A 27,520-nucleotide genomic window follows, 5' to 3' on the forward strand; every position below is an offset into this window, starting at 1 on the left:
CCAAGGACATTTTTATTTTTAAAGCTCGGCATAAGGGGAGGCAGATTAGCGATTGGGTTTAGGCTTTACAAAAGAAGTCTGTAACTGTCACGTGCTTTAATTCATTTTGTCCAAGGAAATGGAAGTAGGGTCTTTTTAACAGATATTAAAAACAAGGTCATTAATGATGGACAGGGCCATCGTTAAACAATATGCACAGATTAAGCATAGGATTTAGGGTTGGCTGTGATCCTGAATAAATCACTCTACCTGAGCCTCCACTCCACGGCTGCAAAGTGGGAATGATGACGCTTATGGTCTCAGAACTTTCATGATGGTAACACGAATAGGAAGTTACCGAGTTGGTCTGAAGACTGCCAAAGGAATTTAGTTATGGTGGAAGAAAGGCAGAGGGAAACTTCTGACTGCAGGTAATGAACTAGGGAATAAGTGATCACCTTGAACGACAAAGGAAAATAAATGCTGCTACTTAATTCAGTAGGCACTCTGGCCTCATGCTTACTTTGCTGACAAATACATTTGTATAGGTCAAAGATGTCTATGCACTTCTAACAATGCTTTCTGAATTAGGAACCAGTGACTTTTGACTTTTGGCCTTTTCACAGAATTGTGGTCTCATGAAGTAGTAATAACCAATAAAGCAAACACAGAAATTGGGGGACATTATTTCTAGGAAAAACCTCAATAAATGAATCTTTCGACCCTGGAGCTGAGAGTGCACCCCCCTAGACCTCAGCAGTGCTGTGATGACGTGGTCCAGGGCAGTTCCTGTATCCTCACTGTCTGCTGACCATGTCTCCACTCATTTGGTCCAGTCTCTCCGTAGCCCCCCCCTCCCAAAACAATGAGCTTGTGGGTAGATGCTTTTGGTGACTGTCCTAAAACAATAACAAAATACTAACTCATCCAACAAGTGAACGTTTTAACAACCCTAAATGCCTCCAAATTCCACATGCCAAGAGAACAGACCCCCTCCTGCCAGCTAATTTGAAAATTTACACTCCAGTTTTCAGCTTCAGATTCTCAACTTTGTTGCCACTCTCTCATGCAGAAGCAGCCTTGGTATTCTGAAGCTGGAGCAAAATGCGACAGTGAAGTTCCTACTGACTGGGCACACAGTCAAATGCATGTCACCAAGACTCAGGGTTCAATCCCACGCTGTTCCTTCCTGATTAAAAACCGCACTAATCTGACACTTGCAGAGGCAGATCCTCAGTGTGTTTTTGTTTTAACTTCATGTGCTTATATGTCCTTACAGTAACTTTTGAATCCAATTAATTCTGAAACAGATCTAAGCAGAAACATTTAAGGTTCCTTTTATAACCCTGCTGACCCTTCTATGTTTAGAGAGCTCAGTAGGGAAGGTGAAAGGGAAGAGAAAGAGATGGCAGCTTAGTCAAGTTCTTAAAAAATACCTTTAAGTGGGAACAAAATAGCCTTTCCTTATCTCCTTCTCTGTAATGTATATGACTTATCTATGGCAGGGGAGAAGTAATTTCCCTCAGTTTCCCCAGCTATTAAATGAGATTAGGAGTACCTATGCCATACAATTGTAAAAGAACTAATACGCTAGAGTAACTAGTGTCTCCCCAATAAGTTCAATAAAAAGGAAAAAATACAGATTGAGTAATTAATAGTTACATTCTCAAATGTTAGCTGCTATTTACTTTTCAAAAGTGACATATAGCAACTAAGAGGTCAGGTAAAGGATATACATTAATGAGGTTAGTAAAAGGACCTTTCTCAAAACCACCTACCGCATTGCCATGGGGTGATATCACCAGCATTAGAGAATCGAGTACCTGAGTCTACAAGGGGAATCTGTACAGACTTAAAGATGAGAGGTCTGAATGCCCTCCCCAGCAGCCACAGACACTCTAGACAGCCCTGTGGCAAGGTCTCAAAGTAACTTATACGTATGGCTTCCCCGGCTCATTAAGATAGAGCGATGTGCTTGACTCACCAAGCTCTGGTTGTCTGGCAGCATGACGATGATCTGTGCGTTGTGATCCCAAATCATTCGCCAGAAATCCTTCGTGGTGTGTGGCAGAGGATGCTGGGTTATAATAAATTCGTTGCTCCTATAATAGCCCTTCAGTTAGGAAGACAAACAACCATTGATTATGAGTGTTTTATTCTAACTTTGCAGTAGTAAAACATATTCATGAAGTAAGACAGCATTGTTTGGACCGTACTGAAATAAATGAAAAAGGCATTTCAGTGCATTTGGCTAATTTTTAGATGCACTTCTGCTAGCACGTGTAGACAATTTTCTCTCCATGTGCAATTCACTTCTAGTTACCCTTGCTGTTTTTACTTAACAGTAATTTCAACATTTACTCCAAGACTAGATGGGTGAAATTAACAATAAAATTAATTCCTTAACAAGCGGTTTTCTTAATGTAAGCATTTTTGTATTCCCAATAATTAGGTGTCTTTTGTTACAGGTTCCAAGACAGGGAAATCTCTATAATTTTGATATTACATATTGAGAAATCCTTTGAAAAATGAAATCAGTCATATAAGTGGTATCTGCTCTTTAGCACCTTTCACTTTAATTGACTTTATTTATAATTAACCATTGACTCTCACCATGATATAAGAAGCATTAATGTAATCTGTTCCTTTCATTCCAGGCAACGGTGCAAGACCCACTCGAGCACGCTCAGCTGTCACATGGAAAAACAAAACACCACATTTGCCTATTACACACCTGGAACCAACATGCTTCCTGAAATTTACCTAGTGAGTAATACATCCCTTGGCTCCCCTTTCTTTTTAAAACGTACCTATATTTTTAACGAAGCTAAAATGTTATTGGCTCAGGCGGAATGTAAAATGAAATTCTACCACACATCCCAGGACCCAGGCAGTGGAGGAACACAGCTTACTCACAGCGATCACTAACACTCTGAGCAGAGGTGACAGGGTTTCAGGTAAAGCTGACTCTGGTTTGATCTTCCTACAATTGCACCACTATCTTACTTTGCCCTTCTGCCATCCCCTTATCCATATCTTTCTCCTCATAAGGGCTTAAAACATGACGGCTTTTCCCAGTAGAGATCATCTCTCCAGTGATCACCCATGCCTGTGTCCACGGCACACACACAGTATCCTCAGCTGTGTCCCCAGTTACTGTACAAAGGCCACAGCCCTTCATTGGTATTGTTACCATTGTACAGATTAACCTGGGAATCCAAGTTTTAAAGTAGTGTTAATGCCGCAGTGATAATGGATACGACTTGACTTTTCTGTAGTTAAGATATGCTAGAAGTAACCTGGTTCTTGAATTTTGAGGGGGACTGAAACTGAATTTCATGTCATGCGGCAGTGACAGCCCTCTGAGATTGAGCAGCCTTTGCGGTCCTGCGCATACATAATGGGGCAGCCACTACCACAGAAAAAGTTAAGTGATACATAACATTCAGTGAAAAAGATACTAACACACTCAGCCAAACTGATTTTAAGGTCTTACATGGCACGACTGAAGAGTTTCTGTTCTTTTCTTTGTTACACTCTTTCTGAGCACTAAAGCACTCCACGTATTTTGCATTACACTGTGTGACCAGCTGAAAGAAAAACAACATTTCAGTCTTCATCCAAAGGTAGAGTTGTGGACATGCTGTGATTATCATTTCACAATATATACGTTCACCAAATCATTACCTTGTACACCTTGAACTTATATAGTGTTATATATCAATAAAGGTAGAAAAAAACAATAAACCAACCAACCAAAAGGGTATAATTGATGGCATGTGCTTGATCTTAGAAAAAATATCAGTAATCAGATTACTGAGGAATAAAGACAATTTTATAGCCCAGAGAATATTTTCTGTCTCTCACTAGTGGTATTTCTCTATTATCTTGGTTGTCTGTATGCTCGTCTTACTCCTTCTGTCAGCTGTTTGGCTTCTTTGTGAGAGGTACTAGGTAAGTAAATGATATTTACTGAATGAAGGTAGATTTTCCCGTTGATGGCACTGCTTTTGTGAAAATTTTTCTTGGAATTCCTCAGGCACAAGAGCTGCGCTGGAAAACACTGCTTCATGGTACTAAGCGCTAACCATGTTTCTTAAAGAATTGACTGAGTTCTCAGTAAATCAATGTTGAACGGAACTGACATTCTTCTAAGGATGTTATAAATCATGAGCCCAGTAGTTTATCAATTCTATAAACAGGAAGAATAACCAAAGTGGTTGAACCGACTTATGTATTTATATGTTTGGGTCCATCTTAATCGAGTGGGAACAGTCTCCTCCAGGTGCCTTAGTTCGGATGTCAAAGGCCCTGGGTGTAGGTAGTAAGTTTCTGATTCTTGGTCTTTTCCTTCTAAAGTGGTGTCTGTAAAAGGACCAATTACCCGGTTCCTAATGGAATGAACTGATTTCGTCAATGAATTAAAAAAAAAAGTATGTGTAAAAGATTATAGAAAAGGCAGCATTGAAGAAATGCTGGTACTTAATTATTTTTTAAGAACTTATTTTAAACATTTACAATTAGACACTAATTAGCTCAAATGGATTTTAGAGTAGTATGGGCGTCATGGAAAGAGAATTAGAAATATGAAATTGTTAGGACTGAACTCAGTGAAATTAATCTTCACTCATATCACTTGCTATTATTCTCTTGGCTGTCTCATTTCTTCAGGGGGCATTCAAATGAAGGTTTCAGAGTCTATGGAAAGTTTTACCACGAAAACTAAAACTGTACAGATTCATCTCATTCTTTCCACCTTGATACAAAATGAGAAATTACAGAACAATGTGCGAAAAAATAGAAATTTAAGACTGAGAGACTAAGGAAAAGAAAAGCACTTAGTGGTTAGATAGACAGACTTTTACAAGCTGTAATAGATAACTCAGCTTTTCTGATCCTAATTACTTTAATAGCCCGTATAGTCTCTCTTTTCAGAGTTACTGCCTTTCAACTTCGTACCCCTATAAAAGAAAAAGAATAAAGATTTAGGAAAAGTTATCTGCTAGGACAGTCTTCAAATTGCTTTATTTTTTTTGGGATAATATGTCAACAATAACCATTCTTAAAAAGGGTAAAATAGGTTCAAAAAAAATGCAGAGGATATGTTTTGGACTGTAAGGACTGATTCCAGAGTATGATGTCATTGTGGTTGGGGGCTGATGTGTGTGTTCAGATGAAAATACAGACCTGCAATATCTACTTGGACACCAACAATATACACAGAGGTGGAACTCTGTATTTCTTTGCATTATGTTTGAAGAGTATGAATAGTAACCCATTTCAGTCTATACATTCATGCAAAAAAAAAGTGACACCAAACTCAAGGCGTTTACTTCCTTGCTTTTTTACCAAAGAAATGTATGCGAAGCACTACCTTGAATTGTTTTTCCAGTCGTGTCTTTCCTCCTACTCCTGGTATGAGGATGCTGTTTACATAGCTATGCAGTTGATTTGAAGATACTTCCGTCTCCTTTCCAAGAATGGCTTCCAACAAGGCATCGTGGATGAAAATGTACTGCTCCTAAAAGGTTCAGCATATGGCAGTCACTGAGGAGAGCTGAGCAGGGGTGGTCACCTCTATCTCATCCCTCAAATCTACCTTTGAGGAGCTCTTCCCCCAACAGGGCCCTCCCTGGTGAATTCCTTCAAGCATTTACAGCTACGTGGTTTGCCCCAATACTTAGCTTATCCAGTAATTTATGTTAGGGTAGAGACTGTGCTGAGTGTAGTTCTATATTCCATACCATGCCCCAAACGACAGGTTCAGCGTAGCCCACGGTGGAGAAATGGGAGTTCAATGAAGGGCTGTGGAACCATTCTCACATACCATATATGTAGTTTTCATTCCCCACAGCATCGAACCCGGCCCTAGATCCAACTGTACTGGCTACATAAGTGCTGGTGTAGTTGTTGAGAATTCCAAATTTAAGGGCCACACAGAAATGGAAAACTGTGAGCCCAAGAGTAATATCATGGGAAGGATAACTTCTAATACAAACCTGTGAATTCTTTCAGGCCCTGAGAGAATGAATCGGTCTCCTCAATATCATTCAATTTCTGGTTAAAGAAGGTGCCAGAGTGTCAGAGAGCCCTGGCAACCTCTGCTTACCTCAGTCTGGACGAGGTAGTTACGCTGTGTCCTGATATGCTTCAGGAACCCCAGGACATTCACTGTGCTTTTGTCTTTGATCTGCTGCAGCATGCTGTCTATTACAATGTAGGTGCCTGTCCTGCCCACGCCCGCGCTGGAAGAAACGAGGACACGCGACTAGTACCTGCTGCACTGTGGACTGGAGCGGTTACCATCTCAGCTGCTAACGAGCGCAGAAACAGCCCTGATGTTCAGACAGGTTATTCAACCTGGATAGCATCGAAAGACCTTCTTAGGACACTGCCCACTTCACAAGTGTGGATGGGGAGCCAAGGCTGCCTTCATACCATGGGGCTGTAGGAGAATGTTACCTCCCAGCCTCCTGGGCAGCAGCCAGTGCCATGCCAGAGCCGCAGCTGCTGAGGCAGTGTGCAGGGGGTTTTCTTTGCGGCATATGCATGGTTCTCCAACTCTCCCATCTATTCTGGGAGTGCCTTTCAGTAAATCCCCTTTCTGCCCAATGCCCCTGTCTGCTCAGTATTAGAAAGTCCCTAATTAAAGGGGTGCTTTCCTTTAATAATCCAGGTATGGAATAAGAATGTCACATCTGGAAAATTTGGCCTTACTCATTTTTCATTATTAAATAAAAATAGGAAGATCTAAGTTCTATGGTCCTGTGCAGCAAGCTGCTTTTGGCAGGATACCCCAGCAAGTCCCCGATACCCAAGCCCTTTGACAGACACTTATCTCTGTTAGTGATTCCTAACTGGGTTAGCAAACATGCAGAGTTCTCATGGGATTGTAAACAGAAGATAGGTCACAATTTCTGCAAAGGACCCTCATAGCATAATGAAAGACCATAAGAAAATGCTGTGCACCTCTGTGATCTAAACCACAGAACAGGCAACATCCGTTTGAACACCAGAGTGGAAAAGACCAGACCAAGAATACAATTACGAACAAAACTCAATGAAAGCAGTTTTTAAACAGCCAGCTAAGGTTGTTCCAGGTAGCTGAGAGAAAATGGCTTTACAGACTTTCCTAGTGATTTTAAAAAGTTTATATAGCATGTGTCCACATTTTGAAAATCCTTTCGTACACACTGTAATTATTACTTCAAGGAACCCACAAGAAAAGCCATATACAAAAACTCGAAAGCTCTAAACTTGTGTTTAAGATCAGATTTTTACATATAAGCAGCCTGCAATTTCCCTATACACAATGGAGATTTTAAGAAGATAATGTTATAAAAACTAGAGGTTTATCCTCTAAGAGTAGATTTTGTTTTAACCTCAAAAGCAGCAGATGGTTTCTCAGTATCATGGGAATATAGTCATTTTACGTAACAGGTCTTACTGGTCCCAGTAAGTTCCATTGTGAATGGAAGGCTCAATTTCTAAATCATACAAAACAGTGACAGGGCCACAGGGGCCCAGATCCACAAGGCCACGCCCCGCATACCGCATGCAGAATCTGGCAGGAGCAAGGAAAGATGCGGCCCTACCTGCAGTGCACCAACACGGGGCCCATTTCGGGCGTGCGGGCGGCCGAGGATCTCCTCACGAAGGTCAGGACCGGGAGGGCGTACTCGGGGACGCCCATGTCGGGCCACTGCGTGTAGTGGTACTGGATCACCACCCTTTCATTCTGCCGGCCCTTGGGATTCCCCTTCTGACCCTAGGAGGAACGTGAAAAAATGCTACACTGAGCGTGAGCATTCTGGATGAAAAGGCTGGCATGTGGGGAAACAGGACCTCTCTCGCCCTCATTGCTGTTTCTGGGCGAGCTTATTTCCTCTCTGTGGCCACCTCATGCCATAAATGGAGAGGTTTTTCCCAGCTGGCCGAGAAGTATCAGACCTCTCTTAGGAGAGAAAATGGTTTAGGATTGTACCAAGAACGAATGTTTAAAATCTGGTTTTTGGATCTGGAACCATATAAAGCACTATTTGCCCGCCAAGCCCCCACTTCCTGCCCCCCTCCCGGCCCCCGTGCTTTGCTTTCCACTACCTGTGGCCATGACCCCCATTCCCCCTCCAATGCCCAGGCAGGCTTTTCAGGAGCCCATGTGCTGGCTCCTGCTGAGTGTTCTCCTGAAGGGCGGGGAAGACCCTAAGTGACACCTGAGTCTCAATCTCTAGAGTCGGAGCCAAAAATAAATTGATCGCTTGTATAAATGAATTTTTCAGAGTCGTCTTCCTTTAAGTGGCTGAACTTTTCACATTTTAACTACTTTAGATGAAAAATTTCCCCAAACAGATCACTTGCTGTGATACCTCTTTTCTTATACACATCTAAGAACTAAAAAAAGTGTGTGATGACTCGGGGCCGTTCATAAATCCACACTGAAGCCTGTCGGGTGCTTGGCCCGGTGCTACAGAGGCCCTGCTGGCTCTGATTTCTTGATCTCTGAACTCTCATTTTCCTCTCATTTTCAGTTACTACCTTACCCTCTTACCATGTGCAAAGCACCTAAGGTTCCTATGTGCTTCCTCCGCTGATTTCAGCTGTGTAAGGGCCATGTTTAATACCTAAAGGGTTTCCACAGGCAACAGGCTTTGTAAGTATAAAGTGACTGCTGGTTAGCCTGAGCCAGCTCAGTTCTATTACAGAGAACAGATAATACAGTGCCTCTGATTTTTACATACTTCTGCCATTCTTGGGAAAACTATACATAGGAAGGGCTAACCCTTGGACCCCAGATGGGCTTCAGAGCAATTGAAATTGTATATAACAATGTGAGTAAATAAATTCTTCTGCAGTAAGGGGCTACAGTTTTATCACATTCCCAAAGATGTCTAAACTAAAAAATCAAGACCCACTGCTACAAATAACTGCTATTTGGAAGTCTCTGTAGAGTAACTAGTTTACGTTCCTAATGAGCATCTGTGCAGAGCTCACAGTACTGCTGTACTGATCTGAGTCTGGACGGGACAGCGGAGTTTGAACAATAGAAACAGATAACCTGAAAGCAGCATTTCCACAGGGTGGGATTCTCCGGATGTTCACGGTTATAGAAAAGGGTTTTACTGTAAAGTCATACTGGGAAACACGAGGCAAAACGAAGCTGACTGGGTTTCTTAACTCTAGCACTGTGGTCGCTCGTGCTCACTGCACGTTTCTAAGGGGGAATGCGTAGTATGTAGCATTAGTTTTACACCCTAGCAGCATCTTGCAGGCTTAGTACTCCTTTAAAACTGTCAAAAAATTGGAATTAAAAAGCTAACTCAGCACATAGATGCTGCCATACCCACCAGTTAGCAAAACCTAGAGGACCTTTTTGAAAATGAAGCTTTCTTCACAAAGACACTAAACTCAGGCCAGTTAGAGTCTATTATGTGCTTTGCCAGTATCTTTCACACAATACATTGCTGTCAGTCAAAAGAGGTATGAAAAAATGTTTTAAAATACTTTTTAAAACCCAAGCTGGTTATGAAAATTGGCCTTGGTTGTACATTTTCATACACGTTTAAAAAGAGACGCCCCGGCAACCCACCCGACTGCTTCAATACCTTCTTTACTTTTGCGTTTCTGACGGAGAAACGACGGACAGTGTAGCAGGCATGTACTTTTGTGCTCTTCAACGTGACGATAATGTTCCCATACTCCTCACTGTTCTCTGTTGGCCAATACTGATCACATTTTCGCTGCAAGAAGAAAAAGCTAAAAATTGCAACAGCAATTTCTGCCATGATTTTACTGTTGATAATGTAACTTCAAGCGACAGTGTTAAAACGCAGGTAATATTGCCACGTTGTTGACATAAAAGGAACTCATGGGCCACACTGCTTACAAGTGGGTATGACCTCAAGAGGTTCCTCTCAGGACAAGTTTGGCTGAGATCATTTGAGAAGTGAGCCTAGTATTCACAACCATCTTTCAACACAGGATATACTATAAAGTGGGCCTGAGAAAGACATCTGTACGTTGAACCCATGAAAAACGTGGGTAGGATATGCTATAAGGGGAGCTTGAGGGAGGCTGGGCTGCATTCCCAGCTTGGGTCACCAAAGGCAACACAGGGACTCTTAAGTCCAAGTGAAGCTACAGTGATTCTGAGCCACAAACCTAGGACTTAGCCCCTATTCCAGCCTAAATGAGCATCATCTATTATAAGCTCATTAGCTAATACACTCTAAAATATTAACTATCATAAAAGGTTCTTTTAATGATGGTCTAGGTATTTAAACAGTCTCTCTACTTCCCTAGTCTGAACTGTTAGTGGTTCTCTGGCTGCAGTGCGTTTCTTCCACCTCCCCTGCTTTTGTTCTTTCTATCCCAACACCTGGCTGCCCTTCCCGTTCTCTTCAGCCTGTGTAATTCTCCCCCTAACTCACTGCTCAAGTCTCACTTCAAATATGGGTTTCTTTAAAAAACATCTTACTAGAAGACACAGTCATCCATTTGCAGCACTGCCCAGTACCCTGCTCATCAATACCACAGCCAGGTGAGGCCAGAGAGCGCTCCTCATTCCTGTAACCCTTTACACCTGGCCGAGCGCCCGCCCTGCGGCAGGGGCTCCGCAAGCAGTTTTCGAACAAGGACACGTGACTAAGATTAAAGCCGAGCAGCTCTTACCCTTCCTTTTTCCACGAGGTTTGTAATCATGACGATGATCCCAGTGTTTTGTTCCCATATCATCCTCCAGAAATCTTCAAATGTCGATTTTAAAGGTCCCTGGGTGGCAATGTAGGCTTTTGCTTTGTTGTAGCCCTTCAAAGATGACACAGCACAAAGTCAGATGAGAGCAGTATCACAGGCCAGTTAGCATATTCAAGCACCGTCCACACCAAACAGGCAATTTTTAGTGAAAGCTCTGTGCAGCATTAAAAACCACTGAAAAGTCTCCGCGGCACTTTTCAACCATCAGAAATGGGTTTATAAGAACATTTTTAACTTACATCGACATAGTTTGCATTAATGTAGTCGCTGTGCTTGGAGTCCTTTCCTGGTAAAGGTCTTAACTTCACCCTACTGTGATCATCTGTGGAGGGTAAGAAAACAAAAAGGCAAAACCAAAATGTAAATTCAGAAACTAGCAGCATTCTGAAGCACAAAACAAGGCAAACAGGTTGTATGGCATCTCCCAGACTGCCTGAGAGGTCTTTCAGAAGAACTAAAAATTAAAAGCCAGCACTTGAACCCATCTCAAAAACAGAGCCTCATGCTCTGACCTGTGAGTGCTCCCTAAATGCAGATCAAGGTCCTTATTAGTTCATGTAAAACCCCTGCAAGTTGCAGCCCTCCAAAATTTCCTTGTCCTATACTTTAAAACCAGTTTCTAAGGCCTTTGATTACCCACGCCCCAATCCCCTCCCCATTAGTACAGATATTGAAAAGTGATTGTTATGTCAAGTCCATAGCATCTGTTTTCAGGAGGTTTCACTGCTAATTAAATCAGAGTCCCCGCCACGCCAACAGAAAAGTTATTGAGGGAGCTAAAGCTGCTTGTAAGAGTAATGTCATTGCAGGAATCTGAAGCCAATGATCAGATTCTAGAATCCACTTAACTTTACCTATGAACAAAAGGGAGGGGGGTGATGCTCTGGGAGAGAAGGCTTTTCCTACATTGTTTTTCGGGCACATTCATGGACTAATTTTACCTGTTCTATGACATTCCATGCTCTTCTTTGCTATATGAAGATATTAATATAGGGGTAAACCAAAGTGACAAGTGATATGCCCAGAATCTGACCAAGTGACCAAGAGAATACCAAAAACCCAACTCTCTGAACTTAGAAAATCAAACCACATGTAATTTGAATTTGTGAAAGTAAAACCACAATGAACCTGTGAAAGTATAAGCACATCTAGCTGGAGACGGTGGTTTTCCAGCAAAACACCAAGATTCTTGCTCACATTACACAGACGATACTTTGATTTCCTCCCTCTTCTTTGCCATGTATGTTTGGCCGAGGCTGTGAGGTTGCTAGAAGCAGAGATTGCTACAGTGGAGAGAATGGTATGTGTGGACACGTGCAAGACACATATATCCCTGCCCGAGACGTGGTTAGAAATGAGCTACATAGATGGACAAATTCTCCCAGAGTCAATCCACCCAGAGACTTGGAAAGAGAAGGGCCTTCCTCTCTCTTGTTCTGTTTTGCCCCCTCATCCTCAGATAACTGAAGCAAATACTCTTTGACGAGAATGACTTGTGGTTCTTTTAGAAGTTTATCTAGAGGGAGAAGTAAAACTATATTCACAAATGACACAATCTTGTATTTAGGAATCCTAAGGAATCCACAAAAAATAACTTAGAACTAATAAATGGGTTCAGCCAAGGTTGTAAGACACAAGATCAATATACAAAAATTAATTGTATTTTTATACATTCAGTGAACAATCTGAACGTAAAATTAAGTAGACAATTCCATTTACAACAGCATTAAAAAGAATAAAATACTTAGCAATAAATTGAACAGAAGTGCAGCGCTTGTAAAATGCAGACTTATAAAACATTGTTGAAAGACATAAAAGATGACCTAGGTAAATGGAAAGACATCCTATCTTCATGAAATGAAAGGTTTAATATTGTCAAGACGGTAGTGCTTCCCAAATTAATTTATAGATTCAGTGCAATCCATATAAAAATCCCAGACTGCATAGTACTGACATAAGGCTAGACATTAATGGAACAGAATTGAGAGTCCAGAAATAAACTCTTTACACCTATGGTCAGTTAATTTTCATTAAGGGTCCTAGGACAACTCAATGGGGGAAAGAAGAGTCTTTTCAACAAATGGTACTGGGACAACTGGACATCGACAAGCAAAGAATGAAGTTGACCCCTACCTCACACCGTATACAAAAATTAATTCAAAATTGATCAGAGACCTGAATGTAAAAGCTAAAACCATAAACCTCTTGACAAGATCAATATTCATGATCTTGGATTAATCAATGGTTTCTTAGCTATGACACCAAAAGCATAGGCAACAAAATAAAAAATAGATACATTGGATTTCACCAAAATTTTAAAAAATAGGTGCATCAAAGGAGGACACCGTTATGAAAGTGAAAAGGCAATGTACAGAAAGAGAAAATATTTGCAAACTGATCAGGGATTTACATCTAGAATGTATGAGGAATTCTTAAACTAGAAAAAAAGGACAAGTAATCCATTTTAAAAATGGAGAAGTATCGATTCACACTGTTTGTCCAAAGAAGATATACAAATGGCCAATACGTACGTGAAAAGATGTTCAACATCACTAATCACTAGGGAAGTGGAAATCAAAACCACAGTGAGATGCCACTTCACATCCATTAGGATGGCTCTTATAAAAAACACACAAAGTAACAAGTTGACGAGGAGACACTGGAACCCTAACATATTGCTGGTGGGAATGTAAAATGGTGCAGCCACTTTGGAAGTTCTTCAAAATATTAAACTCACCACATGACCTGACTATTGCATTCCTAAGTATACTCCCACGAGAATTAAAACATGTCCTCACAAAACCATATATACAAATGTTTATAGCGTTATTCATATTAATCAAAAAGTTGAAATAATTCAAATGCCCATCAAATGATAAATGAGTAAATAAAATATCCATACCATAGAGTGTTATTCAGCTATAGAGGGAATTAAATACTAATACAGCTACAACATGAATAAATCTTGAAAACATAATGCTAAGTAGAAGGAAGCCAGACACAAAAGGCCACATATTGTATGATTCCATTTATATAAAATGTCAAAACAGGAAAATCTAGAGAGACAGAAAGCAGCTAAATGGTTTCTAGGGAGTTTAGGGAGAAAGGGATGAATTGGGAGTGACTGGTTAACAGGGTTTCTTCTTGGGGTGCTAAGAATGTTCTATAACTAGATAGTGGTGATGGTTGTACAACTCTGTGACTATCCTAAAAGGCACTGAAATTTAAACTGGCTTTAAATGGGTGAATTTATATGGTATATGAATTATATCTTACTAAAGTATTATTAAAGACCATAGTAGTGTTCTAATTTAAATGGTCCAATTTAAATGCACTATTACATAAAATTCTATGTAATGTGTTCCTTACCAGCATGTATCTTTACTATAAACATCTGTGCCCTGCCCTTAATATCAAAGCACCTGCCAGTGACCCAAGCACTTATGTCTATGAAAAGTGGCATTCTAGCCACAGAAGTGGCCTGTGCTCCTAGGGTATGCCTTGAGGCACCATAAGAATAACAATTATTTGTCTGAGTCCAGAATCTCCAGGATAATCTTGACCCTGGAAATATGTTGGCTAGGACTACGCACGTGGGCCACAAGGACGGGATGCTCATCACTTAAGGTACAGACCAATTACCTGGTCCAGGAAAGACGGCTTTGGAACTCAGCTTACTTGATTCATTTTCAGAATTTCTATTTGCTTTAAAAGATTGGGCTCTCATTGGTTTAAAACCATGTCAAGGTAGCCACATGACATTAAACTTTTCATTCCCAGCACTGGATATGGAGTCACATCATGTGAAAACAGTGAAGCTCAGAACATTTTCTTTCAACCATCTTATTATTACACATAATGAAAGACGAAGGGGGCAGAAACTGTCCCGTGTCTTCCTGTACACGGTTGAAGACGGGCTAATGACCGGTGACTTGCAACTATAGCTCTTGGCTGGCATCCTGATTCTCACTGCTGGGCTTCAGCTTCCACCCAGCATGAAGACTGAACTTCCTCGCAGTGGAAGAAGATAGCTTAAAGTTTATTACTCACATGCTAAGATGTTGATGTATCTGTTTTTGTGCTTGTTATCTGGATGATTGGAATGTTCTGCGGTGATGTTCATGTCGGCCGTACAGCGCTGGACTTCCTAAGGAGGAAAACGCAAGATTTCAGAGGTTTTAGACACACACTTGAGACGCTGAACAGCAAGCATAGTGTTCACTCACTCCCCAGCCACTGCCGCTGTTACCTCCCCAAACGCGACTTCAGAAATAATTACTGATGTATTCACAGCTAATGCAGGAAGGATGTGAACCAGATAAAAGGATCTCATTTACTAATTCATCAATCGTCTGCTTTATTATAGATTTGGACCTAGAAATGGGGATTACAAAACAGTATCTCTTTTTAAATACGTCACAGTCTAATGAGTGAGAAAAACATGCAAAAAGATAATGACAGTCAAACGTGATTAACAGGAAAGAGGCCTGAAGAAACTAGGACTGGAACACAGAGGAAGGGTTCAGACAGGAGATCATCCACAGGCCCTAAAGGGTGAGCTAGAATTTTCCAAGCAGAGGTCTAATCTCTACCAGGATTTCCAATATGCTTATTGGTTATATAGCCCCCCTTTTAAAAAATCCTTTATTGATTTTAGAAGGGAGGAAGGGAGAGAGAAAGAAAGAGAGAAAGATCCACTTGTTGTTCCACTTATTTATACATTCATTGGTTGCTTCTTATATGTGCCCTGACCAGGGATTGAACCCACAACCTTGGCGTACTTACTGGGATGATGCTCTAACCAACTGAGCCACCCGGCCAGGGCTATAGAGCCTTGTTTTATAACAGATTGCAAATTGACTATAAAAACTCAGTCCTGCAATGATACTAATATGCAGCCCCAATCAGTTGTCATATCTGGCTCAACTATATGTCTCTGATGAATTCTTTGTAAACTCTAATTTTATTTAAATTACCTTGGTAGAAAAACAGCAGAAGCAGCAATTCTCATTGGCTACCTTTGCCCTGGGTATAAACACCATCCATTAGCCTAAAACAAGTTTGCTGAAAAGTCAAAATTTTCTACACTTTATGCTTCAAATGCAAGAAAGTACTGGAGCTAACTAAGAAGGGAAGTCATTAGCAGAGCACAGCTGCTACAAAGAGCAGGAGCAAAGTGACACAAAATAATCAGGAGAAAAGTTTTACACATGGGAGATGTAACAGAGTTTGGGAGCACGCAGACTTTTTGCACAAAGGAGTTGCAGAGCAATGAGTGTTTTCCACAGCACTGACATCAGGCATAATGAATAAAAGGGAACTGGCTGTCTTTTTTTTTTTTTTAACTGCCCTGACCGGGAATCGAACCCTGATCGCTGGGTTCCTAGGTCCACGCTCAACCACTGAGCCACGCCCAGCCGGGCCTGGCTGTCTTTCATATTCATAGACTACTCCCAGTGAGGAGTCTTCTCTCCTCTCCAAGGAGAACTCACTTTAATCAAAGAACCTCATGTAAAAACAAAGGGGCGCCATCTAGTCAAAGAAACCATATTCATGGACTCCTGATTCTTGGACGCGCAGACGGAATTCTTCATAACTGTGGGCCTTCCCACGTGTCCATTAAAAAAGAAAAAAGCCCCACAGGCATTAATTCAACACACCTCTCTGTGTGTGTTTCATGAAAATTCTTACCTTTTTCTTACTCTTATTAAATGTGATAAACTCTGATATATTTTTGATTCTAACGCTTTATAACCTATGGTTTGGCAAATGCTGGTTTAAAGGGACCTAAGGCTGCCCTTGGCTCTTCCCTAAAACGAGATCAAGTGTTGGGCACAAAGTAATAAGTCGGAGATCTTAACATTGACAAGAACACATGCAACACTGGCCGTACTGGGAGTACTTGGGGAACTGGCCTTTCAGAACTGCCTTGAAAGCTGGAGGCATACTCTTTTGAACAGTATCAGGGCAGAAAACCTTTGAAAATGGATTTGTGTTCCGGAGGACATTAATTTAGTCTATGCACAGATCCCTGAAATAAGTTGGCACCCTTTGTTCCTGGGTTTTGAAGGTCACAGCTTTTGCTTGTACCTCTTCAGGGCTGAGTTGCTGAAATATCTTGTGCTGAGAGATTTCAGCCTTTAGCACTTTAGTTCGAGATTTGCTTTGTTTGTTGGTGTTTTTTCCCCACTGTGTAAATCTGACCACCGTAGCTATGGACTGAGGTCGAGCCTCTATCGTAGTATAATGCAATTGACCAAGACTTGGGAGCAGCTGTCTGCAGTTTAAAGCAGTCATTCGATATGGCCAATCAGCCTCTTAGTTATCCAAAACCCTCGGTCTGTCCATAGCTCTATTTCACTTTTCCAATTATGTGAATGACAGAAAACAAAGAATAGTCATAAATAATATTAAATCTGATTTTATGAAAAACCACAGGTTTGCCTAAGGCTTCTGATTCTGTCTTGTTGATAATAATGGCATCTGTAATTCCTTGCAGTACTGCTGGGCTCCTTTAGGTGCTGATAACCTCATCTGATCCGAGAGTGGCTCTTCTCCATCAGAACTGGCATTTCGAAGTTGATGTGATTTTAATAGGTGTTAAAACTTTTAAAGTGACAGTGGTCGACGGAGCGTGTATAGTAAAGTCATCTATTTAGCACTCTGACAAATAGTTTAAGATATAAACTTATTTGTACTTATTTGTATTTTACTGTCTATATAACAAAGCTGGAACTGGCAAAATGGATATTCTTAGTATTATGAGGCACACAACCACAGAAGACAGCTGACTGGAAACAGGAGGTTTAAAATACAAATCTAAAAATTTTTGTTTGTTCGTAAAACAAAGTTGATATTCTTAGAATTCCTAGATGAATAGGCTGGATCACCTTCTGCCTGGAGCGGATGTGGAGAGGCTGGGAAACGGCACGTGGAGACCTACTGTCCTGCCATTCTGTGGCTCACTTTGAACAAGTAACTAAACAAAAATACATCTAGACATCCTTTGGATGACTCAGCTTCACAAGCAAGCTGAGAAGAAAATACTTTGGGCCTGCTAACCAAGTGTCAGACGGAGTATGTGCAGTGTTCTCAGCGCCTGCGTTCAGCCAGGTGCCGTCCCACGGAACCTTCCTGCCTCCACTCTGCCCAGGCTACGAGCTGCTGCCCCACTGATTTCCTTCCCATGCGCTCTAGCCTTGTTCTGTTCTTAGAAACCTCCGGATGGATTCCAGGTTCCTAGCCAGCCTTTCAAGTTCGCATCCCATCTCTCACCAGCCCCCTTCCTAATCCCAGACAGTGTTAACTGTACCCTTTGAAAAGACCGCAGGACTTCCTGCGCTCCGCTTCCCTGCCATCTACCTAGCTCGGGATGCCTGTCCTCTGCCCTCCCCACCCAGACGTCTTCAAGGAGAGCCTCTGCCTTTCCACTCCCGGAAGTGCCAATCATCCTGTTGCAGGTAAGATAAAATGATCTTTTTATGCAATTTGTGGAATTTGGCTAACTCACTTTTGTCTCCCTTCATAAAAACCTCAACTTAATCAACCATGATTTTCTTCATAATTAGGGTTTAAAAATGTTTTTCATTAGGATATTTAAGATCCACACTGGCATTTTGTCACTCAGGAAGATCTGCAGGGTCATTTTCTGCCACCGTGTAGGTGGTGGTCTGCATGCAGCATCACCCCTCTGATCTCATGATGTGTCCCAGGCCACAGGAATTCTGCATCTAACATAAGGTGACTGTGGCCACCGGTCCCTCAGCGCATGGGCTCAGGAGGACACAGCTGTTCTCTTAAGATGAGCAACCGGCTCCAATTTAGCTCAGCTGCAGTTAATTGTGACCGAGGCACTGCCCCAAAGGATCTGGTCAAGGGGCATTGGACCTCTGGCCTCATCTCTGCACCCGGCCTATTAATTCTCTCGACCCCGAGCCTGGAGCTCCCTCTTTTTGAAGATTAGGCTACACTGCGCCTCTGGGAGCCTCCTGGACCCAATGATGGGGGCTGGGAAGGGTGAAGCTGAAGGGAGCTCAGGCAGCCAAGGGACAGAGTCACGGCCATCCCAAGATACAGATTGATGCTATTTTCAGTGACTGCAAAACCTGCTATAGGTATAATGTCGCCAGCTTTAACAGTCTCTAAAATCTATCTGACAAGGACAGAAAGCTTGCTTTCAGCAGCACTCAAATGACCAGTGCATCATTCTTCTCACTGTCCTCCAAGCAGCAAAGTTCTGAGAATATAACAGCTATTCACCAACATTTTCTTCACTATCATCCGTGATTTTTAAACAAGGTGGGGCAAATAGAACTTTCGGTGGACTACCCATCAAAGCTCACAGGGGCCCTTCTCTGCACGCCCCAGAACCTTGTGTCTATGGGGTGCACTCTGGCCTCCGCCCCCCGCCCCAGCAGACTGAACCTGAGGGCACGGTCGGGCTTTAGCTCACCCTTGGACTTTATATTATGTCCAGAGAATATCAGGTACTCGTAACTCGTAGATGAGTTGTTTCATTTCCTCTTAATGGCCAAATACCAACCGTTAAGTGGTATTTTTCTATAATCTTAAGATTAGTTCTCTAATTTTAAGGCTTTATTCAGATGTCATATAAGATTTTTATAAGTCAGATTCTCAGCGATCTGGGAAGGCTCTAGACCAAAAAGATCATGTAATGGGCCCCTAGTATTCTGGCTGCTCCCCCTACCCTGGTTTTTTATCGCCAAGGCAAGTGTTGGCCTGTCAGCAGCATGGTCAGACAATCACTGGCAATCTTGGCTTTCTTCCTCTGACTTCAGCTCCTTACAGGACGGTCACTGAGATTCTGGAGGGTGTCGAGGTTAAACACATGGGCTGGATTCAGAGAGCGCTGGACGTCACACCTATTTCTGTCATTTCTAAACGAAGCCACCCACAGCCTTAGTTTTCTCAAGGGGCAAGTTTCCTCATCTGTAAAATGGGGACAATTAAGCAGCCCCTCCTGGGGTGGTCCTGAGGAGTGAAGTACGTGCTGGCCACCATTTCACATGAAAAGGTCTGGAAATCAGATGTGTTAACTACTCTTAACATAGTGAGGGTTTTCTTTTGCGGTTTTTAAAATCACACCAGATCTCTTTTCCTGACCTTCTGTTTATAGCCTATTACTATCTCCTGTTTACAAAACTGCCTTAATACCTTTTTATATAGCCCATTTCCAGTTTTACTTTTTAGCAGAGCCACCCAAAAGCAATACTATTACTGTTTTTAAGTACCTCACATTCTCCCTACATTCGAAGCTGGGAGTATGTCCGTGAGATCTCACGCTGGGTCCCATTCCCCCTTCGTGTTGCTGCCTTACTGTTCTGAACAGCTCTGATTTTCAGCCTTTCAAACTGGACAGACTGTGAAATGACACGAGTAGAACAATGCCTCCCTCCTCTTTCCCCTCTCCCCTCCCTGCCTCCCGCCCCCACTACCTGCTAATAAGATTTCAGCTCTGAAGTTCAACATAGGCTCTGAAAGCTCCTAGCCTCCATATTTTTTAGGATAGAAATTGGGTGCAGATGCCCAGGACTTGATAGCAGGCATGATTTTGATGCAGCAAAGCCCATTTTAAGTCCGATCGAGTTTACAGAGGCGGAGCAGATTATTTGAATAATTAAATGGTGTCGAAACCAGCTGTGATGAATAGCACTGGGGTCTCAAGTCATAAATAATTGAGAAACTGGAGTTGCATCTGATCATCCTGATCAAATTCTGTTCCCTAGAGGATAAATGTTTGTCCTGAATGCCATCAACACTGTTAAATGCCTCAATATTCTTGCTCAGTCACCCAGCCAACAGCCAATTGAACTAAATCACTTGAACACCACACACAGTTGCTGTCCTCATGAATACAAAATGCCTCACTTTAAACCATGTTCTTTGTAGTCCAATAGGCACCTTTTCTGGTAAGCATTAGGCACGTTACATACTTGACATGTTTTTATTTGTTCCATAAAACACATGACTTTGCAGGGAAAATTGGAGGGTTCCTTCACTCTATCACCTTTGCTTTGGTATTGCCCCAAAACAAAACAAAACAAAACAAGCAAAAACAAAGAGAAGGGCTTTCTCAATATCATTGCCTTGTGATGGCCTTTGGGGACTCCGAATCTGCATAGAGACGGGCTTTGAAAGGTCCTATTTTTATTTCTTGTTCTCCACGCAAAATCCCCGCACCTCCCAGCTGTACGCCCCGGAGCATCTAAGCGCTTACCTTCCATTACTTCACTTGGTCCTCATAGCCCAGTTTGTGAAAAGAGGAGGGCAGGTTAGCACCCTCCTCATTGCTCCCATTTTCAAGCAGAAACGAGACAGAGAAAGGAACCAACTTCCCCAGAAAGCTAGAAGACAGCTGAGCTGCCATGAAAACTTGGCCTCCCCGGCACAACTGCTGCCAGAGCTGCGCGTCGTGGCGCGCAGTGAAGAAAAGGGCAGTCTGTTTAATAGCTCCCCATCGACACCCTGTCACTGCCGCACTGGCAGGCCCGGGCTGGCAGGCTGCTGCGGGCTGCTCCCCACCTTGCTTCCCGCACACCAGCTCCGGGCACCAGCCGGCTGTTAGCCGCCCTCCCTCCGAGGATCAGCAGTCGCGACATCGACCTTGGAGTGGGCTCCACTGGGAGCCCGGCACCTTCAAAGATCAGGTTAAGCATTCATTTCTCCCACCAACTTTAGGGTGTAGGTGACACTGGCCATATTTTGGGAACGAGGACACTGTGGGTCAGAGATGAGTGACTGGCCCAAGGGAAATAAAGCTCAGACTGCACATCTGCGACGCCAGCACGTGGATGTGGCATCCTGGACGTGACGCACAGCAGGAGCCTGTGCTCCGTGCTCCGGCGGCTGTGCAGTCGGACTGAAGTGGACACAGAGCCCCAGCCTGCCTTCCTGGCGCCACGTTGCTCCACAGACGTGCGTGTGTGGGACACGTGCAACCTAATTTTTATTTGGAAAAGAATGCCTGTTGAAATTATACGTTTAAGGGGGAAAAAAAGATAAAACCATCTCCACTTCCCTAATTGAAGTAAATTCATTTCAAGTTTATAAAAATCCCTGTAAAATAGGAGTTAGGCCTCTGGAAGTTTCGTTTTGAAACATACCTCAAAATCCTCGGAGAAGCCGTGCTGGTTATTAGAATAGAGCTCGCCGATGTGTTTCACGAACTGTTTGACGGGGATGGCCTCCATGTCATCTGGGAATAAAATGACAGAGTCACAGTGTACCCCACAGGACAAGCACCAAAGAGGAGGGATCATGGAAGACAAATGTTTGATTTTTGGAAGAAGCGACACAACTGTATCTCCTGAAATAGACGTCTTCGAGACAGGCATCAGATAAGGATTTATCTTACATTAGGGTTGTATTACGATTTTGAATGGCTATGAGCTAGGTTAAAAACGGTACATCATGAAAAATTACTTCTATTTTTATATTCAAGGCAATTTACATAGTTAAATTACCACATCATACTCTTAAAAGTCTGATCTTATCAAGGGTACCTATTTGTCAGGACATTTTACCACAGTGTAGTTTTTAAAAAATTGCTATTCAATGGGGCCCAGCTTGAGTTGGAGCAATTAAGTTCTATCTCCAACCTCTGAGGTCTTAGCCATCTCTATACACAGTTACAGACAGAGGCCCTTGCACAGGCTGCCTTCACGCACAATGCCATCTATGTTTAATGTTCAAAATTTCAGTTCAAGACAGCTGTGTCTACACGATGCCAAGTAGTCAGTTTGGCTGAATTAACTGGATTTTTCGGTGCTGACAGACTAGGTATAGATTCAGGAAGACTCCACCTTCCTGTTTATTACGCTGTCACTTCACGAGGACGCTCTCAGCTCATGAGCCCCAAGTGTGTTTTAAGCACTTTACCCAGATCCGATCTGATACTTGGGTACGGCCGAAAAACTACTACACCCACAAACTGGAGCTCCCCAACCTCTCCCCTCCCCCACAAATATTTCCTTTTAAAAATACTGTGCTGAATTTGAGATAAACAACAGACATGACATTTACTTTATTCAGAGTGAAAGATCTTTGGCAAACGCACAAACATCTAAACTGCCACAGATGCTTTTCTTAGCAAAGGGTATGAAGATCTGTATGTGTAAATGAGGTCCTACTTTGGCAAGAACATTATAGATCCAGGCCTGACAATCTGATTTCCCTTCATCTGGTGACAGTTAACATTGACTATGTCATTCCTTCTCTACTTTCTTCCGAGAGAGCAAAGCTCTGGGGTGGCTTTTTGCATCTATTGACATTTTCAAACTTGAATCATGCTTAAGCAGAAAATAGCATCTCTTATATTTCGTTCGAGGAAGGTGATTTGTACGTTCATAATCCAAACTGCTTAGCACAGAAATGTTACTGATCAAGTAGGCGGTGCTCTGTAAGCACAGATTCTTTTTGTGTGAACAATTAAAGACCTAACCATTCTAATAGGCCACCTTATGAAAAAATTGCCAAGTTATTTACAAATATTTCAGGATTGAAGACGTTCATGAATATGCAATCATTCTGCACGCCCAAGAAATCTATAGCTCCGTGGTGATGTAACTAGCATTAACCAAGTAAGCGGAGCCAAAATGTTTCCCCAGGATATTTAGCAGAGTGCACAGTCGAAAAAATTTTTCCCAAATTATCTGATCAGTTCACTTAAAATGTTCAGAAGTAAACAAATTCTAAAATAGTGATCAAATGGCAAAGAAATGATCTTAGGTTGGAAAAGGGGTTAATGTGTACAAAACTGGAGAGTCTCTAAAAGATTAACCGAGAATAAACTCATCTTCAGACAAGAGACAAAAAGTGAGATGGGACACAACTAGCCCACAAACACTCTGGGACACAGACTGGAGCATTTCTCTTCTGTTTCTCTTGAAATGAAAGACATGATCCTGTTTCCAAGGACAGAGTGTCATTGTTAATAGTGTAATAGGCTGAGGACAACATTTATTCCACAATGACAGTTCAGAATTGAAGGTTCCTAATAAAGTTATGGTGCCATATTGAGCACATGGACTCTAGATCAAAACAAGAAAAACCACGTTAGCTTTAGAGCTATTTTACTCTGCAAAGCAGAAGCCACAGCATTTTAAAGGTCACAGCCCACCTCACATCACTGAAAACATGCTTCACAGTTAACAATTTATTATTTTTCCTACAAAGTGCTCAGCTGTAACATCCAAACTAATGCCATACATGCCCAGAAACCAGTCTGCCCGCTACCCCACAGCGAGATGCAGCAGAAATGCAGCAGAGCTCTGCATGTTAATCATGGCAATATATGACTCACCAGCCTCTCCAATTTGCTTCTTAATCCAAGGAAGTCTAACCACACCCCTCTGGGTTTCCAGGCACCACCAGTAACCCCATAAAACTGGCAGACAGCCGGATACACCCCCCCCCCCCGCTCACTGTACTGACCACCATCAGCTACCCAGATAACACATTATTTGTCTTTTAATCAAGATAAATGAAACCGAGGAGTCATAAATCTTTTTTCTCAATATTAAGATGAATATAAGGCTATGACTAATTAGAGGTCCTAATAGTTTTCTTCTTATACAGTTTTTCTATTAAATTTCTTTCAACATGAGCCAGATAATTATAAAATTGCTATATCTAGCAGAAGGCCAAGCAATTAGGACATCATCATAGACCTGAGCTGCTCAATTTTCATCTGAACAGACCCCATTTTACAAGGAGATATCCATCTGTAAGATGTTATTTCCACCTAAACATCTGAGTTTCATTAATGAAAAGAATCTTAGCAGCATAACCACAGACCAGGCACTTTCTGTGCCCTTTTATGTAGTATATGTATTATCATGTGTGATTTTCATACTCAGAGTTGAGTAACAAGCTCAGAAAGATTAACTGAAGGAGGGAGTAGGGCTGCGAAAAGCTGGCCACGGACCCAGGGTCCAGAGTGTTCTGGCTCGGAGAGAACGGGTATTGCCCGGGGCGTCAATGGGCAGCCCCTGGATGAGGCCCTGACTGAGCACTGAGGACGCAGCCAGACAGTAGTGAGGTGGTCTCTGCCCAAGGCGACCTGTGTCGGAAAGTGAATGCAGGGACAGAGTGAAATCACAGGGTGAAAACAAGTGCCATCAAAGGGATGGAGCTGATGACTCCGGTGAGAACACCAGGCCCTGATGGAGTGGCGATGGGGGAGAAACAAAGGCAGAGCTGAGCTGGAATCCAAGTGAAGATGTTCCCACTAACTGCAGGCGAGACGGGAGACGTTCCAGTAGACGACAGTCAGTATGGAGAGGAGACAGCCACCATTTATTAAGCCCTTATTGGTTGCCAGAGACTGTGCCAAATGCTTTTTCATATATTTATCTTTATAAGAACTAGGGAAAGGAGACATTGCTATCCTCACATCACACATAAGGAAAATGACACAATTACTCAGTGGCAGAGCTGAGATTTGAATCCTGCTGCACTGAACCCCAAGCCTGGACTCCTACTTGCTGAGGTTCATTCTCAAAGCCCCACGGCTTCAAGGAAAAGCAGACATTAGAATATCTCAGTGAATCTGGTAAGTGGTACTTTAGTTCATTTTATTTATTTAACCCTCACCGGAAGATATTTTTTCCATTGCTTTTCAGAGAGAGTGAAAGGGAAAGAGAGAAAACCGTCGATGTGAGAGAGACACATCGATTGGTTGCCTCCTGCACGAGCCTTGACAAGGGCAGGGGATCAAGCCTGCAACAGAGGTACATGCGCTTGGCCAGAATCGAACCCAGGATCCTTCAGTCCACAGGCCAGCGCTCTAACCACTGAGCAAAACCAGCTAGGGCAATGCTACTTTATAATCCTGTGCCCAAAATTTTACTTATACAATTTTCAGATAACAGAGGTATATTAAATTAGGCAAAAATGGGAACACCATAGTCATCACTAAATCACCCCCGTATAAAATATAGTTTGTTGCGTATCAGCACCTGAAAAGTAGGCTTGCTATTAAACAAGATTTGTTCCAAGATTTTAGCCCTTTGCAGTTGGAATTGAATTCTGTAGGTAAGAGGCCTTTTATTTTGGCCAATCCACAGCAGAACACCCTTGTGGACCACCTCTGATGAAGCTCGAAATTAATCTCTGGTTTGTAGGCACCAAAAGCAGCGCATGGAGGAGGGTGACACCTCCTCAGAAGTACCAAAGCTGAGAGGTTCTAAGGAGGAAAAAATGAGCTGAATACTGCTGACTGCAAATGCACCACTGCAAGAAAAAGGAAAAATGTATTTGAAACTGCAAAAAAGTTGTTTCCAGAACCTGCAGTCATGTCTCTGTTGTGCTTACATGTTCAGAGTCATTAAAGGGAAGCACCCAGACTTTTTCTGTGCTTCTAACCTGCTCACATATGCTAAATTTGCTCAGTTAATCTTCAGGAATGACAAACTAAAAGTAAAGCTTAGCTTTCTTGCCTGCAATTTTTGGGTTGGTATTTGAAAGGAAAAAGCAGCCTCGGCTGTCCCTGAACAGCTACCCCAGGGGGGCCTAGGACACCACTCTGGGGGAGGCTCTTTAGCCTGCGAGTCAGTAAAATGATGTGGCTGCCATTCTATCAGCCGCAGCGATGGATACTTCCTGAGAATCAGGCACCCGAGGCAAAGGTGTGAGTGCAACAGCCAGGGCCAGACTGCCTGCTGGTGTGACTTCACCTCTGTGTGACGCCCTTTCTTCATCTCTAAAATGCGGTAATAACAGTACCTAACTCAGAGTGTTACAGAAAGTAAACTAGACAACATAAGTACATATAAGAGCACTTGGCCTTCAGTAAATGTGTAATTGTGATTTATTGTTAGGTGCTAACTGCCTTGTAGGTATGATGCCCATGAGATCTAGGGGCTGTCATTCATTTCATAGATGGGAAAATGGGCTAAGTGACCAAGGAGCTTGGCCAAGGTCCACTGTCATTATCAAGGATGGAACCAAAGCTGGCTTCTTCCACCTTATAGGACCTCTCTGGACCTTCACTTGAAAATACTTGGCTAGCCCTGGCCAGTGTTGCTCAGTGGTTACCCCAATCCTATTCCAAATTCCAACCAAATCTGCCTGTGGGCAAGGAGAGCCTATCAAGTCCCAGCACAATACGTGGCTGAAGTCACTCCTGCTCAGACCCTCCCCTGCAACCCCAAGTCCCAGGACTGGCCTGATCGCAGGTACCGTTAACCACACCTCCAGCGGACAGGCCTGGAATTCAGAAACTCGGTGCCCTTCTTTCTGCCCGCTCAGCCTCCAAGGCCAAGCTCAGCCTCTCTGTGCTAGGTCGTACCTCGGTATCAACTCAGGACGATACAGCAACTATGAAACACAGGACGTTATCGAGGTTTCAGTTTCTGAGTTAGGACACAACAAGTGGATTTTTGTCCAGGCTCTCGGGATGCAAGGAGTGTTGTGGAGATTGGAACATTTATTTCCTGCCATAAAAAGAAATCTCTTTTCATTTATAACAGTGAAGTCAATAAAGAAAGGGCTTCATTATAGTCAAAAGACCAATGAATCTCCTTTGGAGATAATCTCTGTATAAATAAAATATGCCAACAAGATTGGTTTAATCCCAAGGGTTTTAAACTGCATGTTTAAACCCTTTTATGTGCTGGCTCCTTGCTGAAGCCCGTGACCTTCACATTATTAAGGTCTATTTTAACTACTGGAAGGCAGGGATCGTTTCTGGGTTTCTAAGCTACTGGTTAGCTGCACCATTTTGTTTTGTAATGCTCTTATTAGAAAGTGAGATTTTCTAACTTCCAGA

The 27,520-nt window shown here is 42.5% G+C and overlaps 1 protein-coding gene across 4 annotated transcripts in view; it reads right to left on the reverse strand.

Annotated features, from left to right (window-relative positions):
• Positions 1-27,520, reverse strand: part of PTPRG (protein tyrosine phosphatase receptor type G) — a 640,558-nt gene that overhangs the window by 18,228 nt on the left and 594,810 nt on the right. For all 4 annotated transcript variants that reach the window (XM_081160462.1, XM_081160461.1, XM_081160464.1 and 1 more), the window contains 11 exons: positions 21,855-21,946; positions 14,782-14,878; positions 10,971-11,053; positions 10,648-10,782; positions 9,582-9,716; positions 7,575-7,747; positions 6,089-6,224; positions 5,354-5,500; positions 3,476-3,569; positions 2,593-2,669; positions 1,964-2,092 (listed from right to left, as the gene is read on the reverse strand). In XM_081160462.1, coding sequence (XP_081016588.1) covers positions 1,964-2,092; positions 2,593-2,669; positions 3,476-3,569; positions 5,354-5,500; positions 6,089-6,224; positions 7,575-7,747; positions 9,582-9,716; positions 10,648-10,782; positions 10,971-11,053; positions 14,782-14,878; positions 21,855-21,946 — 1,298 coding nt within the window. The remainder of the gene's footprint in view (positions 1-1,963; positions 2,093-2,592; positions 2,670-3,475; positions 3,570-5,353; positions 5,501-6,088; positions 6,225-7,574; positions 7,748-9,581; positions 9,717-10,647; positions 10,783-10,970; positions 11,054-14,781; positions 14,879-21,854; positions 21,947-27,520) is intronic.

This window comes from Miniopterus schreibersii (assembly GCF_964146895.1).
Source record: "Miniopterus schreibersii genome assembly, chromosome: 15".
Taxonomy (NCBI): Eukaryota; Metazoa; Chordata; class Mammalia; order Chiroptera; family Miniopteridae; genus Miniopterus; species Miniopterus schreibersii.